This window comes from Orcinus orca, chromosome 19 (genome assembly GCF_937001465.1).
Source record: "Orcinus orca chromosome 19, mOrcOrc1.1, whole genome shotgun sequence".
Classification (NCBI taxonomy): Eukaryota; Metazoa; Chordata; class Mammalia; order Artiodactyla; family Delphinidae; genus Orcinus; species Orcinus orca.
Genome location: NC_064577.1, coordinates 47,297,281 through 47,311,168, shown reverse-complemented (window position 1 = coordinate 47,311,168; position 13,888 = coordinate 47,297,281). Strand labels below are relative to the sequence as shown.

General features: G+C 40.4%; 1 protein-coding gene across 2 annotated transcripts in view; it reads right to left on the bottom strand.

The window, feature by feature from the left end:
- Positions 1-13,888, bottom strand: part of HEATR6 (HEAT repeat containing 6) — a 50,967-nt gene that overhangs the window by 17,404 nt on the left and 19,675 nt on the right. For both annotated transcript variants that reach the window (XM_033431544.2, XM_004271705.3), the window contains exons 12-14: positions 4,003-4,358; positions 2,980-3,102; positions 2,337-2,423 (exon numbers count right to left, since the gene is read on the bottom strand). In XM_033431544.2, the coding sequence (XP_033287435.1) occupies positions 2,337-2,423; positions 2,980-3,102; positions 4,003-4,358 (566 nt within the window). The remainder of the gene's footprint in view (positions 1-2,336; positions 2,424-2,979; positions 3,103-4,002; positions 4,359-13,888) is intronic.

Genomic DNA, 13,888 nt, shown 5'->3' with positions numbered 1-13,888 from the left:
ATGTGCAAATCTGTCTGGGGATTTGGTGTCTCCATTTCCTGCCCCATGGACTTAGTCCTCAGTTTTGCCATGCACTCACACACCAATTCTTTCGCCCCACAATCCTAGCTCCTGGACACCCAGTCTGGGTCCTCCTGCCCCAAACCAGAAGAATGTGGACAGGTGTGGTTGCCAGCCTCCAAGATGGCCCACAGTGATTCTCACCTCCTAATGTTCAGGAGGCCATCCGCTCCCACACTGACTAAGGCTGACCTGTGTAACTAATGGGGTAGTGTGGGAATGACAGTGCAGAACTTCTGAAACTAGGTTATAAAAATTCTACAGCTGTTTTGCTCACTCTCGATTCATTGCTATAAGGGAGGCCAGCTGCCTTGTCAGGAGAACACTCGAGCAGCCCTCTGGAGAGGTCCTCATGGGAAGGAACTGAGTGAGATCTGCCATCAGCCAGCACTAACGTGCAAGGTATGCGAGTGATCGCGCCACCTTGGAAGGAGCTCCTCCAACCCCCGTCAAATTCGGCTGACTGCAGTCCCTGCCAGCATCCTGGCTGCAGCCTCATGAGACCTGAGCCAGAACCATCAGGTAAGCTGCCCTCAATTCCTGGTCCACAGAAACTATGTGAGAGAATAAATGTAGGATATGGTTTTAAGTTGCAAAGTGTTTAGGATAATTTATCACTCAACAGATTAGTAATACAGAAAGTATACCCCTTTTTTACATATGAAACAACACTTAAGTGCGAACAGTTAAGAGTCTTGCTCAGGGCTTCCCTGGTGGCGCAGTGGTTAAGAATCCGCCTGCCAACGCAGGAGACACGGGTTCGAGCCCTGGTCTGGGAGGATCCCACATGCCACGAAGCAACTAAGCCCGTGCGCCACAACTACCGAACCTGCGCTCTAGAGGCCGCGAGCCACAACTACTGCGCCCGCGTGCCACAACTACTGAAGCCCACGCACCTAGAGCCCGTGCTCTGCAACAAGAAGCCACTGCTATGAGAAGCCCACGCACCACAACAAAGAGTAGCCCCCACTCAGTGCAACTAGAGAAAGCCTGCGTGCAGCAACAAAGACCCAACGCAGCCAAAAATAAAAATAAATAAATTTATTTTTAAAAAAAGGAAAAAAAGAGTCTTGCTCAAAGTCACTTGGAACAAGGGGAGAAGTCTGGATTAAACCCAGGTCTGTCTGATAGCAAAGCACAACGCAACTCCCTGCAAACAGTGACATTTCAGTTTTAGTGGAAGTCTAGGGAAGGGACTAGAGCTAGACATTCTTTTTTTGAAATTTATTTATTTTTGGCTGCATTGGGTCTTCGCTGCTGCGCACGGGCTTTCTCTAGTTGTGGCGAGCGGGGGCGTCTCGTGGTGGCTTCTCTTGTTGCGGAGCACGGGCTCTAGGCACGCGGGCTTCAGTAGTTGTGGTGCACGGGCTCAGTAGTAGTGGCTCACAGGCTCTAGAGCGCAGGCTCGGTAGTTGTGGCGCATGGGCTTAGTTGCTCCGCAGCATGTGGGATCTTCCCGGACCAGGGCTCGAACCTGTGTCCCCTGCATTGGCAGGTGGATTCTTAACCACTGTGCCACCAGGGAAGCCCAAGCTAGACATTCTTAATTCTATCATTCCACCTAGGGTGATGGAAATTGTGAAGAGAAAAAGAATAGGCAGGATGAGGAGGGCAGAGGGAGAAAACATCCCTAATGTTGAGTTGATTTGGTTTTTGGCACTAAGTAGAAGGTTTTTTTTATGGGCTCACATGTTCCTCCTCCAAAGAATAACTGGCACAGTGTGGGGCAACACACACAAGCTCAGACCACAGAAATGAACGGGAATAAGGGGGAGGGCCCTGGCAGGGAGGGGCTAAGGGAATTAAGACTCACTGAGCATCTACTATTTGCCAGAGTCTTCACATTTCATTCAATCTTCCAAAAGTCCAATGAGTTAAGGATTTTTACTCCTCTTTACAACAAGGAAACTATGCTCACAGTCACATATTCATTAAGTGGTTTAATCCCATGCCTTCTGATTCCAAATCTTGGGCTCTTCCCACCATTCTAGTCTGTCTCTTGGGCACACTGTGTAACCAAACTAGGTTTTGTGGGGGGAAAAAAACCCCAAAAAACTGCTTCTTCCATTACTGGCTGTATGTTACACATAATCTTACCACACACTAAACTGCAAATAAACTGAAATGCAAATAAAACCTATTCATCCTAGATTATAAACCATAATTTCTGATATTGGAAGAAACCATACTCTCTACGCCACTTTATCACTGAGCCTCAAAATAAAACTGACTGAAGCACTAAGAAAAGAGAAAACCATGAATATACATTTACTTACCAAGCTGACTGGCACTCTCTGATCAGGTGCTATGGAAGAATCTGGTTTATACTGTTGTATTAAGCCTGTACCCAGTTCTTCCAGAAGCTGCCAAGATAAAAGAAATAGATTATCAGAGATGAATATTAGAACCATGGAGGTAAAAAGCCACTTCAGTTTGGAGATTACCTCAAATCAAGGGGAAAAGTAATTTCCAACTGATTTTCTTTCTTTTCTCAGAAACTGCTATCTCAGAGGCATTCTTTCCAGAAGCAAAATCACCAAGTATATATTTTTAATTTATTATCAAATCAATTCTTTGGGTTTACATGTAGAGCTGAAAATAGAGGAATGTATTGATATCACTTGCCTACCTGAAACCTCCTAAAGAAACTCAGAATTGATGGACATGCAGCTGAGGGAAGAACATAAAAGGAAGAGAAGAAAAAAGCACACAGCTTTTTTTTTCTTCTTTAAAATTGGGGTATAGCTGCTGTACAATGTTGTGTCAGTTTCCACTGTACAATTAAGTAAATCATCTATATGTATCCATATATCTCTTCCCTCCTGGATACCCCTCCCACCCACCCCCATCCACCCATCTAGGTCACCACAGAGCACCAAGCTGTGCTCCCTGAAGCACAGGGCTTTTAATGAAAATTACCTTTGCTCCATGAAGCTGGACAGATGGATCTGCCTCCCCCAGGCACTTGCAAATCACCTCTCCAAGCTCCATCAAGTAGACCTGAGTCATTGAAAAGTAGCCCCTTGCCAGATGAGCCAACACCTGCAAAGAAAACAGGGGATTAACCCCAAGACCTGAATGCAGGACTGCAATATCCAGAAGTGTTTCAATATTTCAGAAATCACTCACACTCAACAAGGGGCTGAAATCTGATGTTAATGAAATGAAGAACCACCATAATCTTCAATTAAGTATATCATAAAATTTTATGGTGCTTTATAATTTATAAAATGTGTTTCATTTAGATTATCAATATTATCACACTTAAGCCTGGGAACAATTTATCTACTGGTAGGTATTTATTGAGTATTTCAGCTGAAGAAACTAAGACTGAAAAAGTTAAAGGTTAAAGAGGTTAAAGGACATGTTCAATATTAACCAGATAATTAGCAGACCCTAGGACCAAAAAACAAATACTTTAATCTAGGGTGTACAGAAAAAACAAATATTTTAGTATTTTTAAAATATTACAGAAAAACAAATACTTTAATCTAGGGTGGTTTTCTTCCTTTGAAGGAGCAAATACTTTGTTGTCTCTAAACAGATATAATACCAAAGAGAAGTTTATAGAAAATTAAACATTTATTTAACTTTCAGATGCAGAAATCAAAGATTAACTCTACAACTTCCTTCAGAATTATTATATAATCTATTATACTGACCTGCCATATAATACCTGAGGTGACTAAAATGGCTTGCAACAAAAGGGGATGAATGTGATGTTTTACAACCAATCCCCCCCCCACCTACTCCCCCCCAAAACAAAACAACAAACAAAGCATTCACACCTAAAGTGTGAATTCACACACAACTCCCACTAACACCAATGACACACTGCTTGGTTTGACCTTATTTTCACAGACTTACTCCTCAGGAAGTAATCACCCCATGAAGAAAGAATGATTACTTCCATTTCAGAGATGAGGAAATGAAACCTCCTACCTGTAAGGCCTCCAGTCGCAAGGGGAATGGCTCATAGGTGCTTCCTCCTGTGGAGCCAGCATCACTACCTGAACAGGCATCTTCCTTGGGCAGAACAACAATGGAAATGCAAAGTCGAATGAGCCAGCAGGGCTCTGAAGACACCTTTGGTGAGCTAACTGCGGCTTCTTCCAGAAAGGGTCCTGAAGGGCCTTTCTTCCACCAATCAGGAGGACTGACGTGAGGAGTGGCTGAATTGCTATTGCTGAGTCCAGAAGAACAGGGCTGTTGTAAAAGTAGCTGGACTTCAGGTAAAGGTGCGTGAGTGGACACTATGGCCCCCAATAGTGTGAGACTGGACACACGAACATTAACATCTGTCAAAGGAATCAAAAAGAAACTATCACCACAGGAACAGTTACCATAAGGATCGTAACTATCTCTGCAGGCAATTAAGAATTATGGCTTCTTTGTTTAACCTGAATCTAATTAAACCTCTAGACCTAACTTCCAGTTTATGGGACAGAAGTGTAAGTTAACACTGTAAAGAAAATACCCAACAAACTGAGAGTAGGGCTTCCCTGGTGGTGCAGTGGTTGAGAGTCCGCCTGCCGATGCAGGGGACGCGGGTTCATGCCCCGGTCCAGAAAGATCCCACATGTCACGGAGCAGCTGGGCTTGTGAGCCATGGCCGCTGAGCCTGCACGTCCGGAGCCTGTGCTCCACAACGGGAGAGGCCACAACAGTGAGAGGCCCGTGTACTGCCAAAAAAACCCCCAGAAAACTGAGAGTATACGACATACTGTAAGACAACTGGCTTGGACCCTTCCAAAATCAGTATCATAAAAGAAAGAAAAAGGGCCACAGACTAGTTACTAGAGTCAAAAAGACTAAAGTGAGGAGGCAGGACAAGACGGCACTGTAGTAAGATGTTGGGCTCTCTCCTCCCATGGACAGGAAAATTACAACTGCATAGAGAGCAACTATCTCTGAGAATGACCGAAAGACTAGCAGAGAAGATTTTCCATAACTAGGGATAAAAGGAAAAAAAAACCCACATTGAGACAAGTAGGAGGGGCAGAGACATGGTTTGGCAGGGACCTACACCCCCACTGCTGTGGACCACAGGCAGGAGGGATTTCACAGCCTCAGAGGTCGGCTCTGAACCCCACATTGGGCTCCCCAGCCCAGGGGACATGCATCAGGTAGATGAACCCCCATAATGTCTGGCTTTGGAAATCAGCAGGGCTTACATCCAAGAGAGAGCCAGAGGGCTGCAGAGAATTAAGAATCCACTCTAAAAGGCTGTGCACAAAAACTCAGTCACTCCAGGTCCTGGCACACAGACAGCAGTTTGAAAAGTGCCTGATCATATGGGAAGGAGATTCACTGACTAATAGATTCATTGACTAATATTAAGGCGTGTCACCAAGAGGTACTGAGGAGCTGGCGAGTGCCACTTTAAAATTTTTTTTCTTTGTCTCCCTTTCTACCTAGGTGGCCAGGCACTGGCAGGCACCAGTTTCTTTTTTGGCTGCACCACACAGCTTGCAGGATCTCAATTACCTGACCAGGGATCCAACCCAGGCCACAGCAGTGAAAGCACTGAGTCCTAACCACTGGACTGCCAGGGAATTCCCAGGCGGTCACCAGTTCTGAATCTCCCCATCTAATTTACTAGCATCACTCAACCCGCCCTGAGTTCACCTGCGGATTCCACCCAGCTAGTGCTAATCTAATGCAGTCCCCAATTACAGCCAGCTGCACTGGGAACCAACCCCACCCCCTAGCACACCTGCAGAGAGCATGGCCCAGCCACAACAAAAGGGCACATGCAACCCACACAGGAGACACTCCTGGAGCACCTAGCTCTGGTGACCAGGGGGGACCATACTACTGGGCCTCACAGGACACCTTCTATACTTAGCCACTCTATCAAGAACAGGAAATGTAGCTGATCTACCTAATACATAGAAACAAACAGAGGGTTAGGCAAAATGAGGAGACAAAGAATTATGTCCCAAATGAAAGAACAGGACTAAACCTCAGAAAAAGAACTAAATGAAATGGAGATAAGCAATCTTCCAGATAAAGCATTCAAACTAATGGTCATAAAAATGCTCTCTGAACTCAGGAGAAGAATGGAAGGACACAGTGAGAACTTCTACAGAGACAGAAAACGTAAAAAAGAACCAATCAGAGCTGAATAAAATAACAAAAGTGAGAAATAGACTAGAGGAAACCAAATGCAGATTAGATGATACAGAAGAACAGATCAGCAATCTGGAAGACAGGCTAATGAAAATCATCCAAATGGAAAAGCAAAAAAGAAATAAGAAAAATAAGGATAGTTTAAGCGACCTCTATGACAACATCAAGTGTACTAACATTCACATTATAGGGGTCCCAGAAGGAGAAGAGAGAGGGACAGGGACAGAAAATCTCTTTGAAGAAATAATGGCTGAAAACTTTCCGAACCTGGCAAAGGAAACATACATCCAAGTCCAGGAATCACAAAAAGTCCCAAACAAGATGAACCCCAAAAGACCCACACCAAGACACATTATAATTAAAGTCAAAAGTCAGAGGGCTTCCCTGGTGGCACAGTGGTTAAGAATCTGCCTGCCAATGCAAGGGACATGAGTTCAAGCCCTGGCCCAGGTAGATCCCACATGCCGCAGAGCAACTAAGCTCATGTGCCACAACTACTGAGCCTGTGCTCTAGAGCCCACAAGCCACAACTACTGAGCCCATGTGCCACAACCACTGAAGCCTGCATGCCTAGAGCCCGTGCTCCACAACAAGAGAAGCCACCGCAATGAGAAGCCTGCGCACTGCAACGAAGAGTAGCCCCCACTCACTGCAACTAGAGAAAGCCTGCGCACAGCAACAAAGACCCAACACAGCCAAAACTAACTAACTAAATAAATTTATTTTTAAAAAAAGTTAACTAGAGAATCTTAAAAGCAGCAAGAGAAAAACAACTAGTTACATATGGAGGAGCCCCAGAAGATGATCAGCTGACTTTTCAGCAAAACTTTACATACCAGAAGGGAGTGGCACAAGATATTCAAAGTACTGAAAGGAAGAAAAACCCTTACAACCAAGAATATTCCCTCTGGCAAGGCTCTCATTCAGAAATGAAGGAGAGATAGAGTTTCCCAGACAAGCAAAAACTAAAGTAGTTCATCACCACTAAACTGACCTAACAAGAAATGTTAAAGGGACTGCTTTAAACAGAAAACACAAAACTATAAGTAGAAATATAAAAATTATGAAAGAAAAAAAATCTCACTATAAAGGCAAACATATAGTAAAAGTAGTGGATCAACCAACCATATAGGTACTATGAAGGTTAAAACACAAAAGTAGTAAAATCCTATATATCTACAATAATTAGTTAAGAGATACACAAAACAGAAAGATGTTAAAGATGACATCAAAAACATAAAGCATAGGGGTAGGGAGTAAATATGTAGTGCTTTTAGAATGTGCTCAAACATAAGTGACCATTAACTTAAAATAGACTGCTGTATACCAGGTTGTTATAAAATAACCTCATGGTAACCACAAATCATAAAACAATACTAGATTAACTCAAAAAACAAAGAGAAAGGAATACAGTAAGTCCCCTACATATGAACCTTCAAGTTGTGAACTTTCAAAGATGCAAACATGCATTCCATCAATGTCAGGCATGAGTAAAATAGCAGCTTGCCCTCCATCTCCTATAGCTGACGATCCTTCAGCTCTACCATCTGCCACCTCCACTCCCTCCTCCAGTCAGTAACTCTTCTTGCCTGTTCACTCGATGCCAGCCCCTGTAGGCTAGCCATTATACTGTACTACTGTACTTTTCAAAGTACTGTAAGATTAAAAATGTTTCATTTTTTGTGTTTGTTTTTTATGTATTAATATTATAAACCTATTACAGTACAGTACTATATAGCCAATTGTGTTAGTTGTGTACCTAGGCTAACTGTTTGACTTATGATCAAATTGGACTTACGAACGTGTTCTCAGAATGGAACTCGTTCGTATGTAGGGGACTTACTGTACAAACATAACACTCAAGAAAGTCATTAAATCACAAGAGAGCAAGAGAAGAGGAAAGGAACAGAGAAAAACAACAAAAATAACCAGAAAACACATAACAAAAAGGCAGTAAGTACATAACCATCAAAAGTTACTTTAAATGAAAATGGACTAAATGCTCCAATCAAAAGACATAAGGTGGCTGAATGGATAAAAAAGCAAGACCCATATATATGCTACCTACAAGAGACTCACTTCAGATTTAAAGACACACAGAAATTGAAAGTGAGAGGATGGAAAAAGATACTCCATGCAAATGAAAACAAAGCTGGGGTAGTAATATTTATATCAGACAAAATAGACTTTACATGTAACCACAATGTTCACTGCAGCACTATTTACAATAGCCAGGACATGGAAGCAACCTAAGTGTCCATTGACAGATGAATGGATAAAGAAGATGTGGCACATATATACAATGGAATATTACTCAGCCATAAAAAGAAATGAAATTGAGTTATTTCTAGTGAGGTGGATGGACCTAGAGTCTGTCATACAGAGTGAAGTAAGTCAGAAAGAGAAGAACAAATACTGTATGCTAACGCATATATATGGAATCTAAAAAAAAAGAAAAGGTTCTGACGAACCTAGGGGCAGGACAGGAATAAAGACACAGACGTAGAGAGGACACGGGGAGGGGGAAGGGTAAGCTGGGACAAAGTGAGAGAGGAGCACTGACATATAAACACTACCAAATGTAAAATAGATAGCTAATGAGAAGCAGCTGCATAGCACAGGGAGATCAGCTCGGTGCTTTGTGACCACCTAGAGGGGTGGGATAGGGAGGGTAGGAGAGAGACGCAAGAGGTAGGGGATATGGGAATATATGTATACATATAGCTGAGTCACTTTGTTATACAGCAGAAACTAACACAACATTGTAAAGCAATTATACTCCAATAAAGATGTTAAAAAAATAGACTTTAAATCAAAGACTGTAACAAAAGACAAAAAAGTGCATTACATAATGATAAAGAGATCAATCCAACAAGAAGATTAAACACTTGTAAATGTATGTGCACCCCACATAGGAACAGCTAAATACATAAAGCAAATATTAACAGACATGAGGAGATACTGACAGTAATATAATAGTAAGGACTTTAACACCCCACTTATATCAATGGATACGTCATCCATACAGAAGGAAACAATGTGTTTAAGGAAACACTGGCCTTAAAGGACACATTATACTACCCTGACTTAACAGATATATATATAGAGAACATTCCACCCAAAACCAGCAGGATACACATTCTTTTCAAGTGCATGTGGAACATTCTCCAGGATAGATCACATGTTAGGCCACAAAGCAAGTCTCGATAAATTTAAGACTAAAATCATACCAAGCATCTTTTCAGACCAAAATCCTATGAGACTAGAAATCAACTATAAAACACTGGAAAAAACACAAACAAGTGGAGTCTAAACAACATGCTACTAAACAACCAATAGGTCACTGAAAAAAATCAAAGAGGAAATAAAAAAATACATTGAGACAAATGAAAATGGAAACACAGTGTTTCAAAATCTGTAGGGCACAACAAAGGCAGTTCTTAGAGGGAAGTTTGTAGCAATAGGGCCTACTTCAGGAAACAAGAAAAACCTCAAATAAACAATCTAACCTCATACCTAAAGGAACCTAAGAAAAGAAAAACAAAACTCAAAGGGGAAAATAAGGATCAGAGTGGAAAGAGATACTAAAAAAAAAAAAAGAAAGAAAAGATCAATGAAACTAAAAGTTGGTTCTCTGAAAAGATAAAGAGAATTGATAAATCTTCAGCCAGACTCATCAAGAAAAATAGAGAGAGGGCCCATATCAATAAAATCAGAAATGAAAGAGGAGATACAACCAACACCACAGAAGTATAAAAAGATCATAAGAGATTACTATAAACAGTTATATGCCAACAAATTGGACAACCTAGAAGAAATGGATAAATTTCTAAAAACATACCATCTTTCCAAGACTGAATCAGAAAGAAAGAGAAAATCTGAACAGACCAATTACTGAAACAGACCAAGTAATGAAATTACATCAGTAATCAAAAAAACTCCCCCAAAACAAAAGTCCAGGACCAGATGGCTTCACAGATGAATTCTACCAAACATTTAAAGAAGACTTCATACCAACTGTTCTCACACTATTCCAAAAAACTGAAGAGAATTCAATTTCCAAATTCATTCTACGAGGCCAGCATTACCCTGACAGTAAAACCAGACAAAGACACTACAAAGGAAGAAAATTACAGGCCAATATCCCTGATGAACACAGATGCAAAAATCCTCAACAAAATATTAGCAAACCAAAGTCAGCAATACATTAATAGGATCATACATCATGATCAAATGGGATTTACCTCAGGGATACAAGGATGATTCAATATCTGCAGATCAATCAACCTGATACACTGCATTAACAATATGAACAGTAAAAATCATATATCATCTCAATAGATGCAGAAAAAGCTTCTGACAAAATACAACATCCCTTTATGCTAAAACCCCTCAACAAAGTGGATACAGAGGGAACATACCTCAACATAATAAAGGCCACATATGACAAACCCACAGCTAACATACTCAACAGTGAAAAGCTGAAAGCATTTCCTCTAAGGTCAGGAACAAGACAAGGATGCCCACTCTTGACACTTCTATTCAATGTAGTATTGGAAGTCCTAGACACAGCAATCAGACTAGAAAAAGAAATAAAAGGCATCCAAATTGGAAAGGAAGAAGTAAAACTGTCACTGATGACATGATACTATATATAGAAAACCCCAAAGACTCCACCAAAAAAACTATTAGAACTAATAAATGAATTCAGTAAAGTTGCATAAAATTAATATACAGAAATCTGTTGCATTTCTATTCACTAATAACAATCCATCAGAGAAAGAAATTAAGAAAACAATGCCATTTACAATTGCATCAAAAAAATAAAATACCTAAGAATAAATTTAGCCAAGAAGGTGAAAGACCTGTATTCTGAAAACTATAAGACACTGATGAAAGAAGTTGAAGACAACACAAATTAATGGAAAGATACATATACCATGCTTATGGACTGGAAGAATCAATACTGTTAAAATGTCCTTACTACCCAAAGCAATCTACACGTTCAATGCACTCACCATCAAAATACCCACGGCATTTTTCATAGAACTAGAACCAATAATCCTAAAACTTGTAGGGAACTACCAAAGACTCCAAATAGCCAAAGCAATCTTGAGAAAAAAGAACAAAGCTGGAGATTTCACATGCCCTGATTTCAAACTATACTACAACACTGCAGTAATCAAAATAGAATAGAGAGCTCAGAGATAAACCCACACTTATATGGTCAATTTATCTATGACAATGGCAGCAAAAACATGTAATGGAGAAAAGACAGCGCCTTCAATAAATGGTGTTGGGAAACCTGGATAGCTACATGCAAAGGAGTGAAACTGGACCATTTTCTTGTATCATATACAAAAACAAATAAAAAATGGGTTTAAGACTTAAACATAAGACCTGAAACCATAAAACACCTAGAAGAAAACACAGGTAGTACACTCTTTGATGCCAGTCTTAGAAGTATTTTTTTGGATTTGTCTCCTCAGGCAAGGGAAACAAAAGCAAAAATAAGTAAGTGGGATTACATCAAACTAATAAGCTTTTACGCAGTGGAAGAAATCTTTAATAAAATGAAAAGGCAATCTACTTAATGGGAAAAGATATTTGCCAATGATATATCCACGTGTGTGTGTGTGTGTGTGTGTGTGTGTATATATATATGTACACACATATATATATATTTCTTAAAAAGGAAATCATACAACTCTGTAACAAAAAAAACCAATCCCATTAAAAAATGGTCAGAGAGCCTGAACAGCCCTTTCTCCAAACAAGACATACAAATGGCCAAGAAAAACATGAGAAGATGCTCAACATTACTAATCACCACTAATCATCAGGGAAATCAAAAGCACAATGAGATATCACCTCACATCTGTCATAATGGCTATAATCAAAAAGACAAGAAACAAGTGTTGGCAAGGATGTGAAGAAAAGGGAACCCTCATGTACTGTTGGCAGGAATGTAAATTGGTGCAGCCACCATGGAAAACAGTATGGAGGTGCCTCAAAAATTAAAAACAGAACTACCATATGATCTAGCAATTCCACTTCTGGGTATTCACTCAAAGAAAACAAAAACACTGATTTGATATATGCACCCCAATGTTCACTGCAGCATTATTTACAATAGCCAAGATATGGAAACAACCTAAATGCCCAACCTAAGTGGATAAAAAAGATGTGGCATATGTATACAATGGAATATTACTCAGCCATAAAAAAAGGACTTCCCTGGTGGCGCCGTGGTTAAGAATCCGCCTGCCGATGTAGGGGTCATGGGTTCAAGCCCTGGTCCGGGAAGATCCCACATGTCGCAGAGCAACTAAGCCTGTGCACCACAACTACTGAACCTGTGTTCTAGAGCCCACGAGCCACAACTACTGAGCCCATGTGCCACAATTACTGAAGCCATGGGCCTAGAGCCTGTGCTCCACAACAAGAGAAGCCACTGCAATGAGAAGCCAGGGCGCCGCAACTAGAGAAAGCCCGCATGCAGCAATGAAGACCCAATGCAGCCAAAAATAAATAAATTTATTAAAAAAAAAAATGAAATCTTGCCATTTCCAACAACATGGATGGAACTAGAGGGTATTATGCTAAGTTAAATAAGTCAGACAGAGACAAATACTGCATAATCTCACTTATACATGGAATCTAAAAAACAAAACAAATGAACAAACAAAACAGAAACAGACTTACAGATACAGAGAGCAAATTGGTGGTTGCCAGAGGAGGTTAGGGCATACATGAAATAGGTGAAAGGGATTAAGAGGTTACAAACTTCCAGTCATAAAATAATTAAGTCACAGGGATATAATATACAACATGAGGAATATAGTCAATAATACTGTAGTAATTTTGTATTGTGAGAGATGGCTAGCTACTAGAACTTATCGTGGTGATCACTTGTGATGTATTTAAATGTTGAATCATTATGTTCACCTGAACATAATGCTAACTATACTTCAATTTAAAAAAAAAGTTTAAAAGGCTAAAGTGACATAAAAACTAAATATCACGCATGAACCTTGAATGAACCCAGGTTTTTTTTAAAAAGCTATAAAAGACTTTTGGGGACACATGAGGAAATCTAAATGTGGACGAGACATTAGATAATACTATGGAATCAATGTAATTTTCTTAGGTGTGAGAATGGTATTGTGTTTTTTGGAGATTGTCTTTATTTTGGGGAGATACATACTGTGGTATTTAGGGTGAAATATGTCTATAATTTACCTTCAAATGATTCAAGGGAAGAAAGTCTATATAAATACGTACACATAGACCAAAATATGCATATAAACACACACACGTACACATATACACACTGATACATATATGTAGAGAGAGAGAGAAAACAAATATGACAGTGTTAACAACTGTTAAGTCTAGGTAGAGGTAACAGGTGCTCACTGTACAACAGTACAAATTTTCTGTGGGTTTGAACAGTTTAATAATAAAAGGTTGCTGGAGGACAAAGTCAGATACTTGAAAGGGACCTTTGAGACATGGTTCACTCCCCTCAGTTTGCAGATGAAGAAAAGCTAGTGCAGTGGAATGAGCAGGGGACTGAGCCAGAAGACTTGGGCTGTCTTAATCTTACTTCTGCAACTGAAGTGATAAGCAATCTTAAGGCAAGATTTACCTTCCTGGGTCCCCTTTTCCACATTGGTGAAAGGGATGAACTGGA